Source organism: Anser brachyrhynchus (assembly GCF_964034855.1).
Source record: "Anser brachyrhynchus genome assembly, chromosome: 2".
In the NCBI taxonomy this organism is placed as follows: domain Eukaryota; kingdom Metazoa; phylum Chordata; class Aves; order Anseriformes; family Anatidae; genus Anser; species Anser brachyrhynchus.
In genome coordinates this window covers 16,639,267-16,665,847 of record NC_137695.1, presented here as the reverse complement: position 1 = coordinate 16,665,847, position 26,581 = coordinate 16,639,267, and the positions used below count along the sequence as shown (strand labels likewise).

Here is a 26,581-nt window from a genome sequence, read left to right as displayed (position 1 = left end):
CATCAGCATTGCTGAATGGAGGCGCCTGGTACTTGGAGCACTGGTCCCCCTTGCTGCTGGTCATCATTTATAGACCCTATGATGATGCCCTTGACTGAAAAATTGTAGAAGTCAAATCTGGGGAGGGAGATGGGAGATTTCTGAATCAAAGCAAGCAACAGGCAAGGTTTGGGAACTGGTGGTTTTGTGATACACTACATCCTTCTTGAATTTCAGGTTGTATCTCATGTGATTCTGCTCTCAGCATAATATGTAATGTGTTCCACTCTGATAACAAACAAGTCCTAAGGTTATTCAGAAAAAATAAATAAATGGGAGCTTGCAAACAGTGGACAACCTTCAGAAATATTTTTGTCATGGATGGTGTGATAATGTTGCAACAAATCTTCAGCTGGGCATCTCTGATTTCTGCAGTGAATATGCAATTTTGATAGTACTGCTAGGCTGCAGCCAAAAAGGCTCTTGCTGCTTGCTGCATTTTTCATTATCAGAGTGCTTTATAAACGTATCTACTGTCCATTTTATAAGCAGGGAAACTGAGTCAAACGGTTTAAATGATAGCCTCAGGCTGCAGTGCTTCACTGAATACTAGGATTAGAACAGCAGAAGCTTCACCGCTTTATGGAACTGCCGTATGTTTTACTGTCTGTACTTATTTTTGCAAAGGTTTGGCCTACCCCCACCTTGGGCATGCCAGCCTATGCTCCTTTGACTAGAGGCAAGGCCTTTGTACAGCCTTTGCCAGGGGAAAAAGACTATTATTGAAAATTATAGAATAGTTTCCTAAAAGTTCCCCATTTATTAAAGCATCTCCACTATGTTGTTTTTTTTTTCTTTCACAGATTTTAGCAAAGGAAACTCGGTTAGATTTAAACCTTCACGATTGCTCCAAAGGAAGAGAGCGTTAAGGTAAGGTCAAGTTTGTCTTCCTAGTGAAGATGACCACTTGCATAACTGTATCTTGCAGTCATTGCTTGAATCTACACTTACTCGTTTGTCAGGAAAGATGATTCTTGGTCCTCTCATAAGACCAAGCTTTGGTGGATGCTCTGAACAGTTATTGAAAACACCAGCTGCCTCCTAAATAATCGTGTGAAAATTTACAACAGGTACTGCCAAGGGAAGAGTCCTGCTCTGCACTCAGCCTCCTGCCACTGCAGTGCCCCTCTTTTCTTAAAAGGCACGGACACGGTACAGACATTTAGTGAACCAGCTTGGAAAACCGATCTGCCTAACAAATAAGGTGGTCGAGGTGGGGGGAATTACTTCTCCAGCTGTGCAGACAGCTTTGTCAGCACATGGGAGGGGACCTCACGGAGATGAATGGGGGGGGGTGATGTGTCTGCTTCCATGCAGGGCAGTGCTGCCTCATGCCTGCAGGCTCAGGGCACGGTTCCACGAGGCTGGGTAAGGTGACACAGTTCACAGTTAAGCAAGGTGGCAGGTCGTGTTCCCTCTCTTTTCCCATCCTTACTCCGATTGTTCTCTGGTTTCCACCTTGATGCTTGCTGGACTCATGCACTGCAGGGCAGAGGGGAGGTCAGGGAGCTGGGAACTGCCCCTTGCCCTAGAAACCAGCCGTTTGCTGGCTCACCCAGACTCACATTCGCAAGCATCCTCACGGTGGGACTCCCCATCAGCACACACTTTTCTTCCTCAGCGTTTCTGATTCTCTGCCGTGCTGTGTCTCTTAGGCACTGGAGAGAAAGATAGGGAACAGGTGTAGGAGACACATCATCTTACAAAAGGCAGGTAGGGGAAAGTCAAAATAAGACCAGGGGAGAAGGATGCAACCATGGAGCAGATCTGTTATTTAAGAATCTAGAGAAGGAAATTCTGGAGGTAGAGCAAGAGAAGAACAATGCATGCCAAGCACCTATCTGGCAGGTGCACAAGTGGATTGTCATGCATGTCTTTCAATCACAAAATCTCACTATATCCCATAGCTTTAACCCAGATGGCAGAGCAGTGTTACTAGTGGCATTTGGATCAAACTCTTGCTTGCTTCTGGGCATGTAACTAGGTTAGTGGGACAGCTATTTAGAAACTGTATGCTGCTACTGCAGCAGATGGAGTTTTCAGACTGGAATCCCAGATGTATGGAAGGAGCCTGCACTTGGGAACCTGCAGGAGCAGTTAACTAGTAGATAATCTACTGATGCCACATTATATATTGTTTTTAAAGAAAAACTATTGAAGTTGTGAAATGCTGTTGTCTGTGTTTTAACAGGAATCATATGAATTCCTGAAAATTGAGGAGTATGAGTTCCTTGGCAACCTCAGGCCGAACCACACGCAAATCCCATGTGAAACAAGCTTGTGGGACCTCATGCTGTTGATTGTATTTCAGGAACCATACCCATGGGCTATAGTCCAGGCAAGCAGAGGAGGAGGAGTTGCCCTTTCAGTAGCCAGTTTTAGCAGGGACTTTAAGAAGAGGGCGTTCTTTCATGTTTCTAAAACCTGGTTTGTTTGTTTTTTTGATTTAGAGAAACCCAAGTATGCCTTAAATTATTTTTGTAATGAATGCTCATAGCCTAGCTGTGGAGTGCAGAAGCTCCTGATGCTGCTGGTCAGAATCTGCACCTACATTTGTAACATGACATGAGAAATTAAGGAAAATGAAGTTGAGTAGATACAGTTGAGATACTTGTAAAACAGAGCTGTTGATGAGTTTGAAGGTACAGTATACCTGGCAGTGTAAGTCTGACTGACTTGGTACAAGCAACTATATTGATGATGAAACTGTTCCTTTATCAAATAAACTAATAAAACAAGGAGATATCTAGCTAGCTCTCTATGAGGGAAAAAGGGAAGTCTTGCTGAGGAATTACTTATGAGCAGATATATTTAAAAAACCCTTTTGAATAATTTCCTGAAATTATTTCTTTTAAAACTACTTGGAATTACTCCAACATCATTTTGACTCAATTTAGATTCCTAATGAACGTTCTTTTTGAATATGTGACATGTCCTAAATACACCTACTTTCATTTTTAGAACTAATTTTATATATGTATCTATAAATAGGCAATTGCTTGGATCGACTGTATCATCTTCAGAACAGTGCTCTGTCCCTGAATTCTCTGTGCAAGTGAAAGCAATGTAATTGATGCATCAGTTGAAGACATTTTTTTCTAATGTGTCAGTTTTTAAAACGAGCAATGTCACTTGCGCCAGCGTGAGCAAGTGGGTGTGCAAAAATGCCTCTGAAGAGAAAAAGCAAAAATTCTGTGGATAAAATGGTCACTATGTGAAAACAGCTAATCATTAAAATAAATGAATAACTGTTGAAAGTCTGTCCTGAGGGGAAGGAGAAAGGAGGGCATAAGGGAAACTGAAGGGACTTTCAAAAAGCAAGTAACCTGTGATGTCATGTAGCCCAGCAAGGGTTAAGCTTAAGAAGTCTGTAATTATTAAAAGAACTTGAATGAAATCTGCCAGTGAGCAGAGGTTGGAAGCCACCCTCAGTACAAAGGAGGAGGGAGCTCACATGCAGGAAGAACTGGATGACCTTGAGTAATAGAAAAGGGATGTAATGTAATAATACTAAGTGCACAGTTGTACATTGGGGGCTGATAAATTTTTCTGTCACTTGCAACTGATGAAAGCAAAGCCTTGGCATATTAGTTTCTCATGCAGGATTGAGCAACCCGTACAGTGTAGTTATAAAAAGGCTAACATGTTGTAGACCCCAGCACTTGTCTGGCTGGTCCTACAATAGTGCTTTCTCCATTAGAAGTCACGAGTTTGCAAGACACTAGTGAGACCCAGCTCTGGAATCAAGACTTTCCAATTCTGGTCACCATATTTAAAAAAAAAAAAAAAAGACTTAAAATTGAGAATAAGTAGAGAATATTTTTTAAAACGATCAATCAAATGGAGAGCCTGTCTTGAGGAAACTGAGTAGATGTGGAAAACTTCTATTAAAAAAAAAAAGTAAAGTAACCAACTATACTGGCAGGAGAAAAAATGCATGTAAACCCAGTGAAAGATTTTTAGGCTACGATTAAAAGCTCTCTATCTTCAGAGTCCCTGGAAGAATTTGAATGAAGGGTGAGGGGAAACCAAACTAGTTTACAATATTTGAAATTTTGTTGAAGATCCACAGGCAATCCAATAATGTTATTCTTTTTTACAACCAATGGGCTAGTAACAGTCCTGATTCTGTATGTTTTTTTCCTTGGAAATTCATGTGTGACACAGGCACAGTGGTGGATATTAGTGCACAGTTAATTTAAACAGGGATTTTGCTGCATGAGTGAATGTTAGAAGTCCTGTGTTAATGGAAACTTGAGGTATTGCACTGTTGTCACAAGCATTACAGAAGCAACCGGAGATGCTGCCAAATAAACCCCAGGTATTCAAAAGTTATAAGTTGGGTCCCTCAACACTTGGAGACAAGTCTTAAGTAATAAAAAAATGTTTTGACAACATAGATTTTGATTCTGATTTATGGCTGTAGTGCAGTCTTACTCACATTTTTCAAAGTCATCCTCAGCCAAAAGGAGTAGAAACTGGTTTCAAATGGAAACTGGTAGTACCTCAACCTTGGGGTTCTCAGTAAGAAAATAACATACTGTGAGGCTGATAAAAGCCATGAGTGCTTGCAGTGTGGGGTTAGGCACGTGGAAACTTGCAGTTAATTGTCGTAGTCTCTGCCCAGTCTCAGATGACACATGCACCCATTTGCTTGTGGCCACTACATGATATATATTTTGTAAGTTCCATTAAAGTGTTTTCACCCCGGATGGATGCACAGTCTTCTGTAATGGACAGCTTATTGCCGCTATTAATCTTCTATTTGATATTGCTTTTCTGTGGGGGCTAGCATTGCTTCTCTTGGCAGCACCTGGAATAATTTCTTTAAGTGCAGTTATTGGAGACAATTTGCAGCAGGTGGCATGGTGCCTGGATGTGACACAGCCCGGTTTCCTTATAGACATTTCAAGAGTTTAATTCTCTCCACAATGTCTTCTTACAAGGGAAGATTATTTGTAAATGATTAAGAAGCAAATACTTCTTGGAGTTAATGTAAAATATTATTGGTCATTATATTTAAGACTTTTCAATGAGAAATTTTCATCTGGAATAATGAGTAAAAAAAAAAAAAAAAGACAATTTTTTCTTTTCTACCAAATATCCTTGATGAAAGGGTATTCAGCTGTTTCAAAACAAAAAATTTAAAAACTGTCCTAAGAAAGGATTTTCCAGTAGTAAAGCTCTGTAATTTATCATGTCAGAATGACAGCAACTTGTATAGTGCATCACTTCCATGATAAAATGAAGAGCCTAGAATCACTGTGGGGTTTTATATCTTATACCTGTCTACATAATTTACTAAAGGTCTTAAGACTAGTATATTTTTTCTATGCCTGGTTGGGATAGATTAGAAGTCATAATGGCAGAATACAGCAGGTCTTCATCCATTTTTAATAAATGGAGAATAGATCTCATTTTGTTTACCCACAAGGAGAAATACTCTTTCCAAAAAAAAAGTCATTGTAGACAATTAGCATCTGCTGTAGAGCATTACAATACTTCCATTTTAGAGTTTGAATTTGTATGTTTAATGAACATATTTAAAGAGATTTTTATCTTATCTAAATAGGCATTTTTGCTGTTTTGAAGTGACAAGGTATAAAACTGAATGACCTGCTCATATTAGTGTATTATGAGCCAAATAATATCCAGAGATCAGAGCGGTAACAACAACAGGGCAGTCATGCAGAAGGCTTCTAGGTGTAGTGTACTTACAGTACTGCATCTGATGAAATATGTTTTAGTATTTATGGAGAATCATTCTATGTAGATTATTTCAAATGTAATTACTAGTAGAGCATTTTGAAAGCAGTCTCTGGTCAGTAATTTAATGCAAAAATGTGTCATAGTCAGTTCCAAATAAGTTTCAAATTATGTTAGGTTTGGCTTTGTGAGTTTCTTGGGGTTGTTTCTTATTTCGTTCTTATGGAAAGTATTTTCTTCAGTATCTCTGCTAAAATATCTTGCAGTAAATTGGTTACATCTTGGCTTTATTTGATTTGTAGCAGAAACAGCCACAGTTCTGTAAACCAGATGTTGCTTTCAGTTTTCAGAAGGAGTTCTCATTTGAAGATAAAGAAGAACTTGCAAACAGCACAAAGGATATTGATGCTAATCTCTTAGCAGTACTTCCAAAAGGTAGGTAAGGGAGACATGTTATGAACACAAGTGATAATTTAACAGCATATGAAATTTAGTCTATTCAAGTGCACAGCACAGTTAAAATCACTTAAGCGCAGCTGTTTTGTAAATGGGTTTTCCTTGTGAGGTATGATAGGGGATGAAATGGGATGAATCACAATGCTCTTTTACAAGGCTTTGTTATGTCCCTGCTTCATAAGGCTCAGTTTTGATTAGCTAGTTTTAAATAGGTTAAAAAGTGGTTGAAATTCAAAACTTCAGAGAGTTAATCTAAGTAGATTAGTACTGAATTCAAAGGCATTAATTTGGCTTGTAGTTGTAGCTCTTTCCAGTCACCCTCAGTGGTTGGTAGAATCACTGTTTACATGAGTAACTGACTACACACAGAATTTTAATCTTGCATGTACTACATAAGGTACATTTTGTTGTTAATGAGACCATTTTGGAGAAAAGTAGACCAGCAGTATTCCCAACACTCTTACCACAAACTCTGTTAAACAATTCAGCAGGTGGGTTGTGACTAGCTTTGTGACTTGAGCCATCCAAGAACTTTTGTTTACAGTAGGTAGTAAATCTCACAATAGCCCAATTATTCTAGAAATAGCAGCTCTGGCATAACATTGTTTATAAGCAAGAAAAGTAGCTCAAATATCCTGTCTCTCATTAGATTTTTTTTTTCTCCTTAAACTACTGAAGAAATAAAACTGTTGCTTTTGTTTTCAAATTTCTATCTTACCTTGAATAACTTACGAAGAAAACATTGCTGCCATCTTTATCTTTTGATACAGTTGAGGTATTGGAGAGAATTGAAATTCTCTTTAATTATTTAGAGGAAATCACAATCTTTTTGGAAGTAGTTATTGACCAATAAAGGATGGCATTTGAAGGAGGAGCTCCATGTAAATGGCATATTCCATTCACTCAGGCATGTTGTAGATCTTAGAACTTTGATTAAAACTGTGTTGTTGGAACTTTGATTAAAACTGTGTTTATGTTCTTTTGAAACTGATGGTATTTACCCTTTTCACACAAAATACAGGGCTGGATGCACTAATCCCAGTGAAACAGAACTAACTGGCTTTCTCTTTTGTGTCATTTGTTGCAGCTTACTTCTTCCAACATAACATTTAAGTAATATGCTTGCTCTTGTAGTGTAATCATTACAAATGTTTAGAAAGAGATTTCGTTGGCATAGTGTTAGAATAAAATTATATGCATTTATACAGTACAGACTACATGAGAGCACCAGCCAGTAAGAATAAATAGTCTCGTTACCCCGTGTACTTAGTTTCACAATCATGCTGGCCAAGATGGGCAGTAAATTAATTGTGAGAGCCTTCACTTGAGAAATTTTCTCTCTAAGTCGCTTCTCAGTGAACTAGTTTCTATTTCAGGATGTCTCTTCTTTTCCTAAGATGCTATTCTTGTAATAAAGGCATCAGACAAAGGCATCAGACTAGACTCCAACAAAAGTTAGTAATGGGAGCTGATGGTTATGTTACTTGAGTCCAAGCACTTTGTGAAAATCTAGGCTATTTGCCCCATCTAGGGGTTAACTTTGGTCCACATTTGCATGTGCTGGAAAATGAGAGGAGTATATTTAATTTTCAACTGACAGGGACAGAACTAATGTTCAAAGAGTCTAGCACATCACTGCCTGCAATTAAGCAGTAAGCGTATTAGCATTCCTCTGCTAGCATAAACAGAAGGTAAAAGCTTCCCCAGGCTGGTTTGTAGACTATCACCTCTTCAGGTGGGGAGAGGAGAAGGAAGGAACAAGATTGGTTGGCTTTACTAGTGCGTTACATTTTCCTCAAAATTAAAATGTTTATACCTGTGTTGCAATTGAGGAAGCATGCTTGTGGCAGGTACATTTTGAACCACCTTTATACAAACTTTATAAACCTATACCTGTGTGCAAGCTTTATAAACGTATATCTACACCGTCTGCTAGAGAGTTTTGGAAAGCTTGACTCAGTTTTTACAGCTCGTGTATTTAAAAATAAAATTTGCATGTGTTGGAACATGTTTGCAACTTTATCAGCACATGTCTGTTCTGCTATTATCAAAGAGGGCTTTCAGCAAAAACATATATTCTGAAAGACTTCTGAATTCAGTAAGAAAACTATCACTTTAAAGATTTTTTTCATAAAATTCTTATAAAGTGCACTCCAAATGTACTTTTCATTATTATTATGGGATGAGACATGGAACAATGCTGCTTTTGCTAAGTATCTGGTCTGACAAGGTAATTGTAGACCTTCTACTCAGTTACTGTAGACCTCTGAAGGTCTACGGTTACCGAAATTAAGATGCCTCTTGACTATTTGCATTAGAGGATATCCTACCACAGCAACCCGCTCAACATTCTGAAATAAAGCTTGAAGCCCAGGGCTGTTCCTAAACTGTTGTGGTTCTTCCTCTTTCCCTTTACTATACTGACCAATAATGCTTATGAAGTGTTGGCGTGAAGTATCTTCGATAAGGAGCTTTTACTGTGAAACAAATTATTTTAAGCTTTTTAGTCTTTTCTTGTGTGCTATATCAGAATCATGTTTGCTGAATCAGATCTTTGTGCTACCTTTTAGGTAGTGGTGTTATTATTCTTTACGTTGTCATGGATGTCTTTGAGATGCTATGGTTTCTGATGGTAACGTGGAATACCATTCATGAACAGATTGGAAGCTGGCACCAGCATATTCAAACTGCAAACCGAAAAAGAGAAACCTGATCACCTTAGCATGCAAGTGCCAACCAAAGTCCTTGGGACAGAAACTCTTCCAACTAGCTTTCATGATTTGAAGTCCTATATTTTATTTAGCAAAAAGAAATCACTAAAGTAGTAGAAGACATCTTGCATTTTTCTTCTTTTTTTGTATGTGGGTTTTGGCTTTTTTTTTTTTTCATTGTATAGATGAAAAATATTACTGAAACTGTTTTCACAACAAAAGCTCTGTAGATATTGGCCAACCCAGCTGAAATTACTGTCTGGAATCTCAAGTGTGGAAAAAGTGTAAGGCAGCCTAGAGTAGTCCCATGCTATTTTTGTCCCATCTTGTTTGGGAAGGTGTTGGAGAGATGCTTCATGAGTCCAGTGCTCTTTTTAGGACTGCAGAGCCGTAGTAGAATCTCTGGAACTTCAGCTAACACGTAGTGGGAGGGTGTTGAACTAATGCTGCTGGGAGCTCTTCGGAAATTCCGAATATCTTGTATGAGAATGACTTATAGGCAAATTTCCTTTTTTATGAGGGGAAAAAAAAAAAGATTGATTACATGAAGCTCAGTTTCAGAGCTCGACTAAAACTGTGTAAAAGGCCTGTTCTCTGATGGTTTTAAGGACCATTTAAATTGGTGACTAGGGAAGAGAAATGATCAGGATTTGGATGGAATGTGTTTTTATTAACTGTGAGCTATGGAGGTCTTTGACCTGTCTGAAGTGGCAGAACAATTATGGGTTTTGTTTTAACCATTTTATGTATGTACAGGCAACAGATGGAATAAAAAAACCCTAATATCCAGAAGACAAACAGAAGTAGGTTTGGCAGAGGTGAAAGCAAAGTATTTATGAGAAATCATTTCCTTCAGTGTGAACGTGAGACGGCTGGTTTCACATGGATAAAGTCTTTGTTGAATACAGTTCCACTGCTAGCACAGCTGAGTAGGCAGGGCAGCAGTGGGAACAAACCATTTATTGGGAGAAAAGTCTATGAAAACCCAGTGTAAGGGCTCATCTTTGCTTTAATCTTGGTTCAGCATGCAAATTTTCCATTGGCCAAGTCTAGTCCCCGTCTGTCTCCAGCGATCTCTACCTGGAGCTTTTTGGCTTTCAGTGACTACCTTCACTTGCAGGTCAGCTTGGTTAACAGTGTAGGCTTCAATCTGCTTTGCTGCAGGTGCTTAAGCTAGGTATGGAAGAGGTAACCCCATGGGTTAGCTGTGTTATGTCTAGCTACTCTGTGCTTCTAGTCACATCAAATGTGTACATCTTAGATTTTTCATTGCATGATGACAATTGGTTTGACTAACCTGGCTTGAAAAATTCAGGTGGATAGTTTTAGACTGTTCTGTAAAACTGTGGACTGGGATTTTTTCAGAGTGCCCTAGATGATTTTTTCCCCCGTGTATCCTGTATTCCCTGTAGGCACCCATCTGTAGCCTCAGGTGCTGTATTAATACTTCACTCATTTGCTTCCCTGAGTAGTCATGATAAGAATCCATTCAGTCTTGCTGGTCAAAGGCATTTTACCTGGAGTCCTAGTGGCTTTTCAGCACATAAGGGTAATATAACAGCCAATGTTAATGGCATCTGTCTGTATCTAGCACTAACTGTATCTAGCACTATGATGTACAAGCACTGATATTGACTACAGAAAACCACCTGGGTATGTGGCAGCTCAGCTGAAAACCTGACTTAGATTTGCCCATAAACTCCAACAGTTAAGAAGATAGGGAGAGAAACTGTACCTGACCTTTAAAAGGGTGGTGTTTCAATAATGTTTAACAAGTAGCTAGAGCTATGAAGTCCAGTAGGGAATAGAGCTGATAGAATTACTTTTACACTGGTGTGGTCTTCTAGACTCTCCTGAGTTATCAAGTGTTTCTGATGGCAGTCTTGGACTGATTTATCAGGCTGTGGACTATAGTTTGCTTTCATTTTTGATCCCTGGGTAAACAGGATCAGAGATCTAGAGATGCATTGCATTAAAATAGCTTTAGCTTTTGGCTTAAAAAAACAAACAAACATAAGCACACCTTTTGGACCATGTCTTTGCTAAGGCAATGACATTCAGGGGACTTTTGACATTCCCAGCCCCACTCCAATCCACTGCATCCCTTGACAGCTTGGATGGTTTCTCTTCCTGGTGGTAAGAGATCACACCACACTTGTTTACGTAGCACTCACTGCTCCAGTGTGGTTTGCGAACATCACTGATAACCATGCACATATGTATATATATAGGGATTACCTCATCTATCATGCCTCCTGCTGGTTCACTACTGTTTTGTGAACTGTGACAGCTGCCTACTAGCACATAACACCAACTAACAGTTTAGGTCAAGAGAGGGAAAGTATGACCAACTAAAACTGAATGGGAAAACTAGCAAAGTAGAAAGTGATTAGCCATGCAGAAATATCATGAGAGTACATGGTAGTTTGCACAGGTTTTCTCCAGTCGTGAGCCACTTGAGGGGGGGGGAAAGTAAGGAATAAGGGACACCATTTTTCTCTTTAAACATGGTCACCAATCTTTGTGTAGACAGGGTAAGCAATAACTCCATACTGCCTGGTTTGGAAGCAGTTACTATAGCATGTAAGCTTGGTGTTACCTAATCAAAATATAACTTGTCCGGTTTACACTAGATCTCAAAAAATGCTCAGGTGGCATAGCAGATTCTAGCATAGCCTTGAAGTACTTGGAGGACTCCTCGGTGCCCATGTGCTTAATGCACTTGTGACAGCAAGCTTAGTAAAGTAGCAAAATGAGGTAAATACTTGTTACCAGACAAAAACTATGAGAAACCTCTTAACTTTTTTGACTGTTCCTTCTTATTCTGAAGTATTTTAGCAAGTTTCTTTGAGTCTCTGAAACTTAGTGGCTTATAAACTGTATAATCTTTTGTTGTCTCAGTTTCAGAATTAAGAAAACTGTTTGAACCAAACAACCAAGATTTTTTGGAAATGAAAAGGTAAAAAAGAAAAAAGTCTTTGGCCCATAAAACAAAACACACAGCTTGTTTTGTTTCCTCCTCTTAGAAACTCCCCCCTCAAATCTTCAAAGATATTTGACTTCACATTTTTCAAATCTTTTTCAGAAAAGAGAGAATAGCTAGACGCTTAGAAGGAATTGAAAATGATACACAACCTATGCTTCTACAAAACTGCCCAGGGTCAGTCACACACCGTTTACTAGAAGAAGATGCACCAAGATATATGCGTGCAACTGATCCATACAGTCACCACTTAGGTAAGTAGTATATATAAGTCAATCTTCTGTTGCTAAATTACTTATTTTCTACCCCTATCATACATTCAGTACACAGAGAAGAGTTTTATAGAACAGCTGTGATCAGACTTTTTTTAATGTCTTTTAATTCTATGGTTGTCTTATTTGAAAAAGGTCAATTATATATATTGCTTTACGAGAATAATTTGATGTGAGGCTTTTAGAGGATTGTGACTAATACACACTTAATCATTTTTATGTGTTTTTGGAGACTAGTGCAAAAGTGTAATATATCTGTGCAGTCACTAGTACGTTTTGATTTGTAAGAAAATGGAAAGCACTTAGTCCACTTATTATGAAGGGTGAGTATGGTACGCGGTGGAGTTTGGGGATGGATTGGCCCATATATGTTGTACTTTTGACAGGAAGATCAAATGAAGAGGAGGAAACTTCAGATTCTTCTGTAGAAAAACAACCCAGGTCATCCAGATACCGAGCAGAAATCACAGGAGGAAATACAGAGCCCTTGTATACAGGAAACATGGATACCCACGAACTAGAGTCTAAAGCAGAAAGAATAGCTAGGTACAAGGCAGAGAGGCGGCGCCAGCTGGCAGAAAAATATGGATTATCTCTTGATTCTGATTTGGATTCTGACTACTCGTCTAGATATACACGGGCAAGGAAAGATCCCGACAGTTTGGAAAGAAAGGGAGTGAAAAGTGAAAGGCAAGATGACGAAAGTAAGGACTCCAGCTCCTTGTATTCATCTAGGACTGAGGCGAAGGAGTCAAAGAGTGTGATTTCTGAATCCAAGGAGTACTCCAGCCGTGAAAAAGATGGTATCCCAGCTAAAGAAGAGCTCTCAAATGAAAAGAGTGATAAAAAGGCAGATGATGATAGTGCCATTAGACAGGCTTCTGACCCATCAGCAATCTTGGATAGTTCTGTCTCTCATACCCTTTCTGGACGAGAATCTTCCTCTTATAACGAAGTGCCAATATCACCAAAGCAAACCCCCATAGAGTCCCTTTCTTCACCAAAGCGGGCAGCCTCACCAATCCATTTGCAGAATGACCAGCCCTTGCACAGTAACATCAGACAAAGGTAAGCATGATTTTTTTTGCTTGGTTATCCAATTTGCTTGTTTAACTTATTCACCTTCTGCAGCAGTGTCTATACTATTTATGATAATATATTTATTGCCCTTGAAGAATGCATTTATTGGGTTTTGAATATCTAATAGAATCATAGAATGGTTTGAATTGGAAGGGACCTTAATGATATCTAACTCCAACCCCACTACCACTAGACCAGGCTTTCCAAGGCATTCAGCCTCAAACTAGAAATTGAAGCAGGTAGGGTTTAAAATCTGCTTTTTTTCATTAATTGTTATAGCAAGCCTTTAACTTTTCTCCCGTGTATCCTGTAATTGGTCAGGGTTTCCAAGTAAAGGCAAGTTGTTTGTCAATGAAGATTTGAATAGCTTTATGACAGTTTCTGCCAAGATAAAACAGGTCTCAGAGTTAAAAACTGAAAAGTGTCTTGGGTTAGTTGAAAGAATATACAACTTGTTTTCCTGCTGTGAAATGTAAAAACCCTTTTGAACTGTGATAGTTGATCCCTCAGATTGTATCAGGGTACATGTGTGAAGGGGCAGAAGGGGGAGTTAAAATTCCATGGTGTGAAATAGGAAAACATAGTCTCCTTCATGGTATGCTGAATTACTTCCGATTCGAGTAATTTAATCCAGCAATAGGGCAGCCAGATTTTTCCAAGAGGAAAAGAAAAGCTTTCATTAATTTTACATTGTGGTTCCACATGGTAATGCAAAAACAGACTATCAAGGTGTTATAGTAACTGAAAAACAACACTTGACTAAGAGTTTTTAAATCTTATGTTTTTCTTTAAGTCTGATTCTTCAATTTCTAGATCATCACATATACGAAAAATAACAGGTGTAAAAAGAAGATATGTTGGAGTGTTGCAGTCAAAAAGGATACCAATTGTAGTAGGAATTCCACTGCAAACACATCTCCATCATGCAGAGACCTGCTGACGGTTTCTAAACAGAAGTGTTTCTAAGCTAAGATGAACTGGCATAAGCTGAAAAGTTTAGACTTTTTTCCCTCTTAACCACAGAAGCAGTGAGTTCAGAAGCAAGCTACCTTGACTGGACTTCTTTATCCTTTCCATCAAAATCACAAAACCTGATTCTTATTTAAAAGTCATTAAATGGTTGCAACTTTTCTTATTAACTCTCTTAAAGTTTGAATGAGGAAGCAATCTTCCACGTGAAAGGTTAACAACCTGGTCGATTGATCAAATCACCTATTTACAGTGCTTGTAAACTGCTGAAAGGTACTTTCGCTTTCTTTTTTTTTTTTAATTTCACTTTATTGAATAGGACACACTGTTGAGAGTCTTCTAATATTTTTTTTCATATCGTTTCATTATTCAGGTGATTTGTAATCTGTTCACCTTCTTTTGCATGGATAGATGTGTGTATGAGATGTCACTGGAATTCCACAATTCAACTGAAGTTTTAAAGGAATATAATTATTTGAAGGAAAAAAAAAAAAGCCCTCAGAGGAAAGCCAGCATACTTAGGAAGTACTATATTTTATGTAGTTTATATTGTAATCTTACAATTCTGTTACTATAGTAAGGAAAATAATCATCACAATATCATCCACAGAACTGAGAACAGAGTTGTACTGAAACTCGTTGAGCTGACTGGGTTATTCCAGGCTGCAAAAACTTGTCTCTGAAGCAGCCTCAGCTCAAATACTACAAAATACTGTTCCTTAGGTTCAGACGGTCAATTTGAGATAAACCTCTTGAGTAATCCAATTACTGATAGGAAGGGATATTGAACAGTTGGAAGGAAGTGTTTTGGCTGGTTCCTTCTTAGTTTTATAAGTTGTTTTCTTTGTTTTGTAAGGTGAAGGAAGGGACCAAATTCTTATCCTCAGGAAATCAAAGAGAGTAGCCTATCAAACTTTATAGCAGAGAATGTGTCTGCTGCAGTGTAAAAGGGAGTTTCATTTTCTTTACTTTCATAAAGCAACCCTAGTCTCCTTTTCTGTAAATGGAAACCAATGAGACACAGAACAATGAAATGCGTTGTAGATAATTTTCTCTTCCAGCTCAAGAGAAGTTAGGCTGCTAGCAGCATTGGTGGGTGGCAGTTGTCCTGGCAAAACATCATACTGGCTGTAGAGAACCACCTCAATGAGCTCATTCAGAGATGAACTTTCAGAATGGAGAAGTCAGGTATCTTTAAAAAGATCTTTTAACTTTTAAGTTCTGCTTTTTGAAGAGCAAGGATTTGTTCTCATGAAGCAGTTTACCAAAATTTGTGCCTTAAGGGAATCAGAGCTAGCCCAGTGTGCTTTTCTAATGCAGCTCTATAAACCAGTTACAAATTCAGACTGAGCAGGGCAAAAGCATTATCACATCATTCACTAATCCAGCTGCTTCTTATTAAAGCTGCCACCTCAATAATTACCTCTTTCTATGACAAAAGGTATTGCAAAAGTTGGGCTGAAGAGAAATAACTAAGGAAGCAGTCTGTTTAATGGGGATATACTTTTTCCTTTGTTAGAAGTTATATGTCCCCGTGAGATCTAGTGCTGTGTGAAGCACTATGGGATCAGTTGTGCTTGGCAAGAACTGGAGACAGGCCCCATCTGCAAGGTTTTTCTTTTTGGGGGGACTTAGTTGTTTTCCCCTTCCAGGTAATAAAGTGGTAAAATCCATTTTCAGGTGGGTCCTGCTGTTAGCACAGTTCCTGAGATTAAACTGAACAGCTCCATCCCATTTGTAGTGTGGTTGGTTTTCACTTAAGCTACTCTGCAGAAGTTCTGTACTAACAAGTGAGAGACAGGGGCAAAAGTGGTAGAAAGAAAGTGAAGCTTACTACAATGCTGGCTGCAAAAGAGTATCAGATTCTTTCTAGATAAGGCTTGGGTCAGTATTAGTGTAAAACAGGTTTCCCTCAACTAGTGTCTTTCATATCTTTTAAAGGAAACCATCTGCACCTGCAAAGACATGGTGTAGCTCTTACAGCAGCCGAAAGCTTGAATTTAGGATTTGGTTTCTTGTTTGGATACACGTGTAGACGTTAGGTGGTATTTTAAAGGCCAAGTTGCCAAAAGTCCATTCTTTGTTTTAATGCCCTGACAACTTCCTGTGCTAGTGTGTATCCACTGTGTGATGCTCAGAGATTTACAGATAACCCTCGGAAACACTTGTTCCTGTTTCCGAATGGTAAAGAAGTCATTGCCTGTTTCCACGTGGTCTGTTTGAAGTTAACGTCTCTTACAAGGCCATTTGCACAAGCACAGTAAAGCTCAATTTCCAGATGGGTGCCAATTTGACAGCAGCTTCCCATTATATGTATGGCAAACTTGTTTTTGTTAAATTTTAGTGTGCTGAATTCAAACTGGAAAATAAATGCAGCTTAGTAAGCACAGGAGCTTTATGCCTTTGGTCTTCCTATGACTTCAGTTTTCTACGTATCAATAATCAATCCTATTGTCCGTCATTGAGAAGACGACAAAGTGCTGAGGAAGTAGCAGTTGACATTTTGTACAGTTTGCTGCTGAATAAAGCGGCTGATTAAATTCAAAACATGGCTTGCATTCTTCTGACTGCTCTCTTCAAAGGATGAATGATCAAATACAAATAATTCCTGCTTGCGCCCTGCCCACTATAAAATGTGCCAAAGTACACGTTAAGAAGCAAATGGGAAGTTTGCTTTCTACTGAGCAATTTCAGCTACTGGGACAGCTCCTGGTAAAGCTCCTGTGAACACCTCCTGTTTGGTCAGCTCCTCGAAGAATTCAAAAACATTTGGGGAAAGAAAATGAAAGTTGTTTCTACAGTCAGTGGTTGGCTTTGTTCTGAGCTTGATTTGGATTTGGTGACAGCTGTGGGTGAGTCCTCAAATTCAACAGAGAATTTGTTGCAAATCAATTTATCTTAAGAATCTCTGATTTGATCTTTTCCAACCGTTCTTATTAAATGACCAGCTAATAAAAACCGAAGTAGAGTACCCTCAGCTCAATTCGACAATTGGTGGGATTTTTGATGCCACACGGCTCTAGTGTAACGTGAGGAGTTCCTTCAGAGTTAGCTACATGTAATGGGAAGCAGCCTGCCCTGTTGTCACCTCCAGGGGTTTGTTTGTGAACACGAGTGTGGCCGGGCAGGCTGTGGTTGGAAGGTTAAAAGCATTCGCCAGGACCTGCTGTTGCTAAGGGCTGGGAACTAAAGCGGGCAGGAGGAAAGCATTCGAGACACTGTGGGTAGGGAGCCCGCAACCGCTGTTTCCTGCAGGGCTGTTGAGTCTGCAGTGCCTTTGTTTCTTTTGTGCCTTTAAATCCAGTGAGGAAACAGGATGAAATGAAGACCAGGTCAAGGTTGGGGATTATTTTGCCTGTTTCTTAAGCTTTTTGTTTCCCCAGTCGTGCAGTGACACAGCACGTCTTACCTGATGGGTGTCGGAGCTCACGGGGTTTGCATTGCTGAAGCTGCCGTGTTACGGTGTCATAAAAAGAGGGAGGGATTCCAGCTGTTCCAGAGAATTTCTTAGGAAGTGTGATAGAGCCATTTAAATTTCTAATTTCATTAAATTCATGTTACTTCTGTGTTTTGGACCCACCGGGTAGTGAAAGGTTTTTACCACTGTAAATCACAAGTTAAAGGAGTGATATGAGCAACTTTTAGAGCTGTCCTTACATCTGTCCTCCAAACTGACCTGCAGTGGCAAATGGCAAATGTGACATTGTAGAGTTGCTTTCACTTCTCAAATTCTGGACAGCGTACACTTGGCACACTTACCTTTGAAAACAACAACAACAACAACAAATTAATGTTCAGAACACCATTTAGCTGTTTGTGGAAATAACACGATAGTCTGCTTCACAGTTTGTCACCTTGTAATTTGATTAATGTGCTGTACTTTTATTTTCCTGAACAGTTCTCTGTAACTACGTAATTGCATCTTTGTTTAAAAATGAAAGGGTTTTGAGCTCAAACCGGGGGAGGGAAGAGTGGGAGATGAGAGTGAGCAAATGTTGAGATTTTCTCCAAAACTACCTGAAGTTCTGTTTTCTGTAGTAGTGCAGGGAAATCAAAACCTGAGTGGTTTCTTCAGAAAGATTCGGAAGGGGACACACCTTCACTTATCAGCTGGCCCTCCAGGTATCATAAAATGTAGCTGTGTGGCTAACAATCGGACTGAACACCTCCCTTTTCCTCCCCTTTACCCTGGCGTCATTTAACATTTGCCCTTTATTTTCCCTTAACAGCAGTGAGTTAGAAAGCATCATTTCTTGCGGATAAACAGCTGTTGAAACTTTTTTGAAGCATCTGCTTTTATTGTGACTTGCAACCAACTGATATTTTGATGGAGGAGTACAAATGCCCCTCACTTCTTCCACTGCTATTATCATACTGGCTTCCACTACTTTTTATAACTCCTTATTTTATCTCGTTTTGCACTCTGCAAACCAACAGATTTTTCTACCACAACCCAATCTGCATTAGCATTCCTTACAATAAAGTCCTTGAATTCCAAAGGCAATGGTGCAAGAAAAGTAAAAATTTAATATTGGAAGATAAAGTAAGATCTTGATCAGAGCTACAAGCAGCTGCTTCCTCCCAGTTTGGTAACACATGCTGTTAGCCCACCATGCGAAGCATTGCAGGAAGACTCTTTCCCATGTTCCTGGTTAAAATAATTCTTATAACCCAGTTACTAACATCATTGTGGATATTCTGGAGCATGCTTGGTACATGCATAATAGTTTACAGAATCACTTTTTAACAGTGAATAAACTTTCTGTGTTTAAGTAAACTTGAGAAGGTTCCCTGGTAAGTGCACCAATACTAAGAGATAAGAAACACCAAAATATTAGAAAGGTCAGCGTTTCAGATAAATTTGGATATCCTGAATTAATCCTCTCAGACATTAATTTTCACTTTATGTAAGTGCTGCTTTTTTAATAATATAAACTTCAAAAAGTCCCATACCAGCAAACCTGGAATTGCACGTACTTTGAGCTGGATTACTTTTGACCAAAGGGTTTCTAACCTTGCTCAGAGTTAAAATCATTCTTGATACCCATTTGCAATGTGTATGTGATATTTACTAATACTCACCCTGTAAGCTGTATGACCACCTGGTGTGGCTGTAAAACTGCTAGAGAGTGGAGCTGCAGCTATTTTGTATAAAATAACTTTGTATATAATATAATATATTAATAATATGTTATAATATGTATATAATTTTGTATAGCTGTAAAGCAAAGGCTGCCTCCAGGCGTGCGTGCTTGTTTTTTTTGTTAGTGGAGTTGCATTAAGTGTCTACAGGTAGAACATGGCTCTGTGTTTTGCATGTGTGCTCCACAAGTCTAGAAGTGTTTCTAGAAAATACACTGGAGTAAGGTAACCTTTGGGAACATTCCTGTAGGTTTTGCATGTTGGAATGTAGTGAGACATTTTAAAGCAGAATGCCTGATTCTGGTTTTCTTTTGTATCTGTTGATCCCCTGCAAGCCCTCTAAACAACAACAGCCATGCCATAGTTTCACCTGGGGATTCAAGGCTTGCACTTTCAATGTTTTTCCTCACTTATTGTACTAAGTTATACTACATTTAAGACATCTAAAATGTTACCTGATACACAAAAATAAATAAAATCTCAGACAACATCAGAAGGTTTAGGTGGAGATATCAATGTTTTCATCCTCTCCTCCAGTATACCACAGGATCTCAGTATGAAGTAAGCTGCCCAATGTTTAGAAACCTTTCCAAATCTTGATAAATGCAGGATTGTCAATAGAATGTGCAATTTCAGGCTGAACCCAACACTTTAATAACATAAAAATGAGTTTGATTATCTAGTTTTTTTATTTGTTTGAGACTATGGGTATGTGCTGTTGGTTAAATGCAGTTGTGACCTAATGGGAAGATGCTGGCCGTTTTCAGGGCTTGCTCGGTTACCTCTCAGGAGCCATGCATGTTCAAGGGCCTGTGAATCACCTGAATGTTTTTGAGCAATATTACTGCTAATACTGGGGGGTAGGAAGGGGTAGCATCGTAATATTGCTCTCTTTTTTATATAGATTGCTTTTTATTTTAGTATGATGTTGCTGCCTGTACCCTCAGTCTGTGTTCCTTCCCAGATTGGGTATTGCTCTTCACAGCTTTGATCCTTTTTCTTTCTTAAAGAGTAAAAGTTAGAGAGAAACTGGTGAAAGAGGAAAGCGCGCGTGGAAGCCCCGAACCTGTCACAGACAGTGTCCCTCAGAGAAAATCCCATCCAGTGCCAGCCCACTACATGCCTCTTCAGACAGAAACGTCTGCCTTTGATAGGGTTATAAATCAGCCCGTCAGCGCGGTCCGCCAACCAATACATGGCTATATCCAGCCTGCTGGCATTGCTCACACGGCTCAGCTGATGGCAACAGAAGAACCAGAAAATCTCCCTGTTGGCAGCCGCCTCCTGGCAGACAGCGTCAGCCTGCTAACAAAATCAGCAGCAGCCCCTGCATCGGAGAGTGACAAGAAAGAGGCGCCCGGTTATGGAGCAAAGCCTGATGAAGAGGAGTCCTTGGAGGGTGAGCAGGCTTCCAAAGGCAGAAGGCCGATTTTGCCATCTGAGATTCGCAAGCAAGGGAAGAGCCACGAAGGCCTCTTTGGAGGAGGAGAACTGGATACCACCATGGGGAGCTCCACTTCAGCAAGCAAGCCGAAGGTTAACTCGGAAGTTCAGAGAGAGCTAGAGTGCAATAGGAGACAGGGTCCTGAGCAGCCCCTGAAGGCCCCGGAGAACATAGAAAGGAGCGAAGCTGTTATGTACATACAGAGCGGGTCCGTATCGCAGCCTGCCAAGGGAAAAGGTCCCGTCTGGAAAGTGTCAACAGCAAAGCATAAAGTCCTGACTCGCTCAATGTCTGACTATACGGTGGCTCCTAAGCTAGCATCTTTTCATAGTAAGGAGAGCACGGAAGCAAATGCAGCAAATGGTGAGATTGGCATGGTTGACACAAAAGTCTCTGTTGCCCAGCTCCGTAATGTCTTTCTGGAAACTGCTAATGCCAACAAGAAAACAGACCTGTAGGTGACATTTCAGACATATTTTCGTGTGAAACTTGCACGTCCTTGGCAAAATTACACACACTCAACATCAGTTGTCAGTTGTGTTGGGCACTTAAAGCACACAGCTTAGCTCTCACCAGTGTGTATTGGAGGCTGAGATGGTCTGAAGGCCGCTTCTGTGCTTCTGCTTGCTAGCCCAAGTTGTGATGGGGGTAGCTGGGATGTGTACGTCCATGCATGGTACCGGAGGAGCATGCAGAGTGATCTCTAGTGGATTGTAGAGATGCTTACATCTATGCTTTACTTCTCTCTTCTATTTTCTTTTCTATGCACTTTCTATCATGTGGTTTAAAAGCGAATCTCGGTTTGAGATGTCAACGTCAGGTAGCGCTTTGCCTGCCAATGGTGATCGCGAAAGAGGGCCACGAAGGCCGAGGCGCTATTTTACTCCTGGTGAAAATAGAAAGACTTCTGAGAGATTTAAAACTCAACCTATAACGTCAGCAGAACGAAAGGAGACGGATAGGTAGGCATGTATGTGGTTCTGTGTAGCGTTCTGGTGCAGGTAGGCATGAACAAGCTTGTGAAGAAAATGTGTTCATTTGTTAGCATAAATATTTTACAAGGTTATCATTTCTCTTTAAAAATAATCAAGTATTGGTTATAGGATAAATTCCAATTGACTTGAGTATGCAGTTTCTTATAAAATAAAAACCAACAAAAACCAATTTGCTGCAAATCCCCCTGCATAAAATGGTAAACAGTGAATCATAAAGTATTACAGCTGTCTGGTTCTGTCTAATGATAAAAGCTTTTGTCTGGTTTTATATAAAGAGTTATATAAAATAAAGAGCCCATCTACCCTGCTTTATCATTTACTATTAAAAAAATCTACAGATTTTGTGTTAAAAGACCTGGCATCAAATCTTAGATCTTCTGCAAGATGAACTGGAAATCATTTTCCTTTACTTTATGTAAGTGTGGCTGTGATTGCTTGCCTTTCTGCTTTATTGAAGGATGTTACAAGTGGAAACTGTTGAAACTTGAAAAACAGACAGGTTTCGTATTCTTAAGAATTTTTTATGTCTTGCTGCTTCAGTTGGAGTTTGAATCTCATTTTTGATATCTCATTTCAAGCTAACTTCTTCCTGTTTGATTATTTTTCACTAGGTCATTTTTGAGTGCAGAAATACCAACTGCTGATGGTATGTCACTATACAATTTTCTAAGGAAGAAATGGGAACAAATGTATTTTTTTTAACTGAAGTGGTGTTTGATAATGCAAAGTCCACCTGAATATAAGCATCAATTCCTATAATATGTTTGAAGTAGCACTTTTCCTTGGGCCGTGTCTGCTACAGACTTAATTTCAGATTAATTTAAGTCCAGAAGTCTATCTGTGGACTCCTAACTATATACTGGGAGTAGAGGGTGGAGTGGCATGCTTTTTTAATTTAATTGCTTTTATCTGACTGCTAGCTGGAAAAAAATACACATTTAAATCATTAGTTTAGGACTAATGACTAAAAAGCTTTCACTATAGTGGGAAACTGACATTAGCAAAGTATTTTCCAGCTAAGGATGTTGCAAGATGCTGGTTATTAAATTATATAATTGTCTGCCATCTTGCTTCTCTTTTCTTCATGTCACTCTTGGCAACTCTGGCACAAATTAAGAAGCTAATCTCATGAGTAGCTAAATTTAGACTTTAATGCCTTATGCTATTTGAAAGCTGATACTCTGCAGCTTTGAGATGCTGGCTCTTGGATCTGGAGGATGCTGATTTCAGCTCCTAACCATACCAGTTGAACTTTTAAAATATGGGGATACAAGATGGTAATCAGAATGACCAGCTGCCAGGAGAGACTCTCTTGTCTGGTCAACTGAGAGAAAATAGGTGTCCTATTCAGCAGGATGAATGTTGAGCTTAAGACAGTGGTTGATCTCTCAGTCTAAAGTATTTTCTTAGTCAATGTGTTGTCATAGACTAATACATATATGATTATAAATAAAAGTTTCTTTACTTAACCTGAAATCACATGAACTGTCCTGAAGAAAAATCTTTTGCTCTCAAAGTCCTGTTCAGAATTTTTCTCTGATGCAGTACATGTAAATATAAGTAAAAGTTCATGCAATTTGGTTCATGATATATCTTTCATTAAAAGCGAGTACAGCCAATTTATTTGCTGCAAATGCTTCTTTTATTAATAAAATGTTATTTTGGGGGAGTTTGGAAATCATTTAGTCAGAAAAACTTTCACTTACTACAAGCTATGAGCTTGATTCATTACATTCATTACATTCAGCTTTTTTTTTTTCTTTCTGTAGATGAAGAAAAATTAGATGACCGAGCCAAACTAAGTGTAGCTGCAAAGAGGCTGCTTTTTAGAGTAAGTATTACATTTTCTTAATAGAAAACAGAGCTAAACATTGCATATTCAAGATGCTGAAGATCATTAGGTTCATTAGAACGAAGTGTAATGCAGTTAACCAAGTCCAAGCACATACTTTTTTTTACTTCATCTCATCTACCTACACAGCAGACCTGTTGCTTTAAAGCCATCTTTGAGAACAACATTTAAAGAAACGTGCAGTTAATTTTAACTCCATAATGGCTACTGTGTGATTATATCCTGCTTCTAATTCAGAGGTAGACAATCAGGAAAATTAATACTTTGCATCCAGGAAAGCTGAAAAGAAAGTAGTGTTTTAGAACTTTTTTTTCATGGTTTTAATTGACATATGTCCACTTAGGAAATGGAAAAATCATTCGAAATGAAGAACATTCCTAAACCTCCTACAAGAAGTTCAGCAGTAGAGAGAAGGCTGCGGCGTTTGCAGGATAGATCGCACACACAACCAATTACCAGTGAGGAAGTGGTCATTGCAGCTTCGTAAGTCTTGTTCATATGTTGGCTCTAACTTTGGTTCCTGCTTTTAAATCTGGGAATAAGTACCATATATGTGGTGTTTACAACTTTGTAGCAAGGAAAATGTTTATTGTTAAGGGCCAACTTCCTTGAGAACCACAAGGGAAGCTATATTGAAATTCCTTATTAGAAGTAGAGGGAATAGTAAAGCATAAATTGCATGAACTGTAATTTGGCCGAAGGTTTATGAAGCCGTAGATTAGGTAAACGGGATTAATCATAGCATCGGTTTGTAACTCAAACAAAAAGGATACTTCGCACTGAGGGAAATCTGCACTATTTCTTATGGAATGTGTTTGTATTGGGAAAAGCCTTTTAAACTCTGAAATCTCAAATGTACTTCCTGAAAACATTTCTTGCACTTTAGTCATACATCATAAAATTTTCAAAAAAAAAATGTTTTGGGGGGAAAATGGAGAAAAAGATGAATGGATGTTCATCTAATGATCTGCTAAAAGATGGCTTATGTTATGGGTAACAGCATCTTCAAGAGACAACCTGTTTGCTCCTCTAGGCTTTTAGTTCTTTCAAAGTATTTGATGTTATTTTGCAAAGTTCACAGCAGTTAATTAAAAATCATTGCTGTTTGTTTTTTTCTGTTTTGTTTTGTTTTTGGTCTTTTCTGTAGTTAACACTTAATGTATTGCTTTTCTTAATGCTTTTTTCTTCTCTCTCCCTGTGAATTTTCCCTCCTTGGCAATTCTTTAAAGTGAACCTACCCCTGCTTCACGTTCTGTGAATACCCACACAGTAGTGACAAGAGTACCTAGTCCCACTGTAGTTAAGAGCACTGTACAACCTATCAGGTACTGGGGGGGATAAACATGCATGTTACATGGAGCACAAGATTCCTCAATAGCAGATGCATCTTTAAAATCTTGAATGCCTTTTCAATGTGTCAAGTCAATACTTGTTTCAAGAATATTTAAAACATTTGTCAACTTCATTTACGTTTGCATGATAAAACATCGCAGCTTTTTTTGGTCAAGCATCTGTTTTTAGGACCTCTCTAACCACACTCACCTATTCTAGAAGTGTATTATATGTGAAAGAAATGACTATGCATGTGAGCAAACCTGGCAGAACCCTCTTTGCTCTTGTACTTTTATATATAGTGATGTCGTCTTGACGTGAAAATACCAAAGCTGGGTGCTTGATTTCACAAGCAGTACATATCCTCTTTGTCTGTCTCTACATATATTTTTTTTCTAGTTTGCAAAATTGAAGGAAAGATAAGAAATTGCACCACCTATAGGTAAAGTTGCAGAATACTATTACATTCTGAACAAGAGAATTTTAGCAAAGAGAGCACGACAGAACAAAAATACTAATTTCATAAATGTGGCTGAATCTAGCTAGAGGTGAATAAAATGTTATTGTAGAGACAAATGCAGTTACAGCTTTTATGAATGAATGTGTCTGCCTTCAGCATTGGTCAAACAATCTTCATAATTAATGGAGTATATTGCAAAACTATTTTTTGTTCTTGAGTCACCCCCCAATAACTCTAAACAAAAAACAAAACTGAACTCTATTCTCCTTCAAATTATCAGAGGCATTACAATTTATGCCAACCTAAAAGAAGCCCTAACTTGGAATTTAAATCCATCTTCTACATGCTTTTATCATATATGATCCACAAATTATTTCTAATAAAACTGAATTTTACATAAATTGCGTTGTAGGACAAGTGTTTGTTCTACAGCAGCATTGTAAATGTCTCTAACTCTGTATTCTGTATAAAGCGATTGGTCTGAAAAGTCTGTCTTCAATCTTGAGTTCTCCTTTCAAAAAATTGTTATGTCATAATCAAATGAATTTGCGAATGAAAAATTTTAACATTTTTTTTAAATCTTCAGCTGTTAAATTAGAACCCATCATGCCAATGTTGAACCACTGCATAACCACTTAGGCTGCTATATTACATTGGCTATTGTGCTTCATACGCAGTTCTTCTGCTTCTATCAGGTTAAGATTCTAAAACTTTATAACAGCATCTTTAAAACTCATTTCCAGTTCTGTTTCTTCAGCTTGCAGGCATCAGCACACCAAAAAATTTTAGCTAAAGAGGAGATAAGAGCAGCCAAAGAGGCGATGGGGCAAGATCAATCTGATGAACCAGATTCTTCCACATTAAGTTTGGCAGAAAAGATGGCTTTGTTTAACAAACTGTCTCAACCAGTATCCAGGGCCATCTCCACGAGGAGTCGAGGAGATATTAGACACAGGAGGATGAACGCTCGTTACCAGACCCAGCCTGTCACTCTTGGAGAAGTTGAGCAGGTAAGCGCAATCTTAGCTCTTTTTCATTTGTTTATTTTATTGGAAAAAAGAGCTTTAGTGTGAGATGCCATGACAGTTGCCCTTTTCTTTGCTCTGAGCTACACAGTGGGGTCATGACATATTCACAGGA

The 26,581-nt window shown here is 38.8% G+C and overlaps 1 protein-coding gene across 11 annotated transcripts in view; it reads left to right on the top strand.

The window, feature by feature from the left end:
• SVIL (supervillin) overlaps positions 1 to 26,581 on the top strand; it is a 137,005-nt gene that overhangs the window by 68,497 nt on the left and 41,927 nt on the right. For 5 of the 11 annotated variants that reach the window (XM_080579929.1, XM_080579930.1, XM_080579924.1 and 2 more), the window contains 12 exons: positions 843 to 909; positions 6,089 to 6,180; positions 11,814 to 11,871; positions 11,998 to 12,149; positions 12,554 to 13,235; positions 20,369 to 21,256; positions 21,594 to 21,764; positions 22,409 to 22,443; positions 23,567 to 23,628; positions 23,993 to 24,132; positions 24,879 to 24,974; positions 26,199 to 26,451. In XM_080579929.1, the coding sequence (XP_080436055.1) occupies positions 11,864 to 11,871; positions 11,998 to 12,149; positions 12,554 to 13,235; positions 20,369 to 21,256; positions 21,594 to 21,764; positions 22,409 to 22,443; positions 23,567 to 23,628; positions 23,993 to 24,132; positions 24,879 to 24,974; positions 26,199 to 26,451 (2,487 nt within the window). In that variant the 5' untranslated portion in view covers positions 843 to 909; positions 6,089 to 6,180; positions 11,814 to 11,863. The remainder of the gene's footprint in view (positions 1 to 842; positions 910 to 6,088; positions 6,181 to 11,813; positions 11,872 to 11,997; positions 12,150 to 12,553; positions 13,236 to 20,368; positions 21,257 to 21,593; positions 21,765 to 22,408; positions 22,444 to 23,566; positions 23,629 to 23,992; positions 24,133 to 24,878; positions 24,975 to 26,198; positions 26,452 to 26,581) is intronic. The other 6 variants (XM_080579925.1, XM_080579933.1, XM_080579926.1 and 3 more) reach the window with 4 other exon arrangements.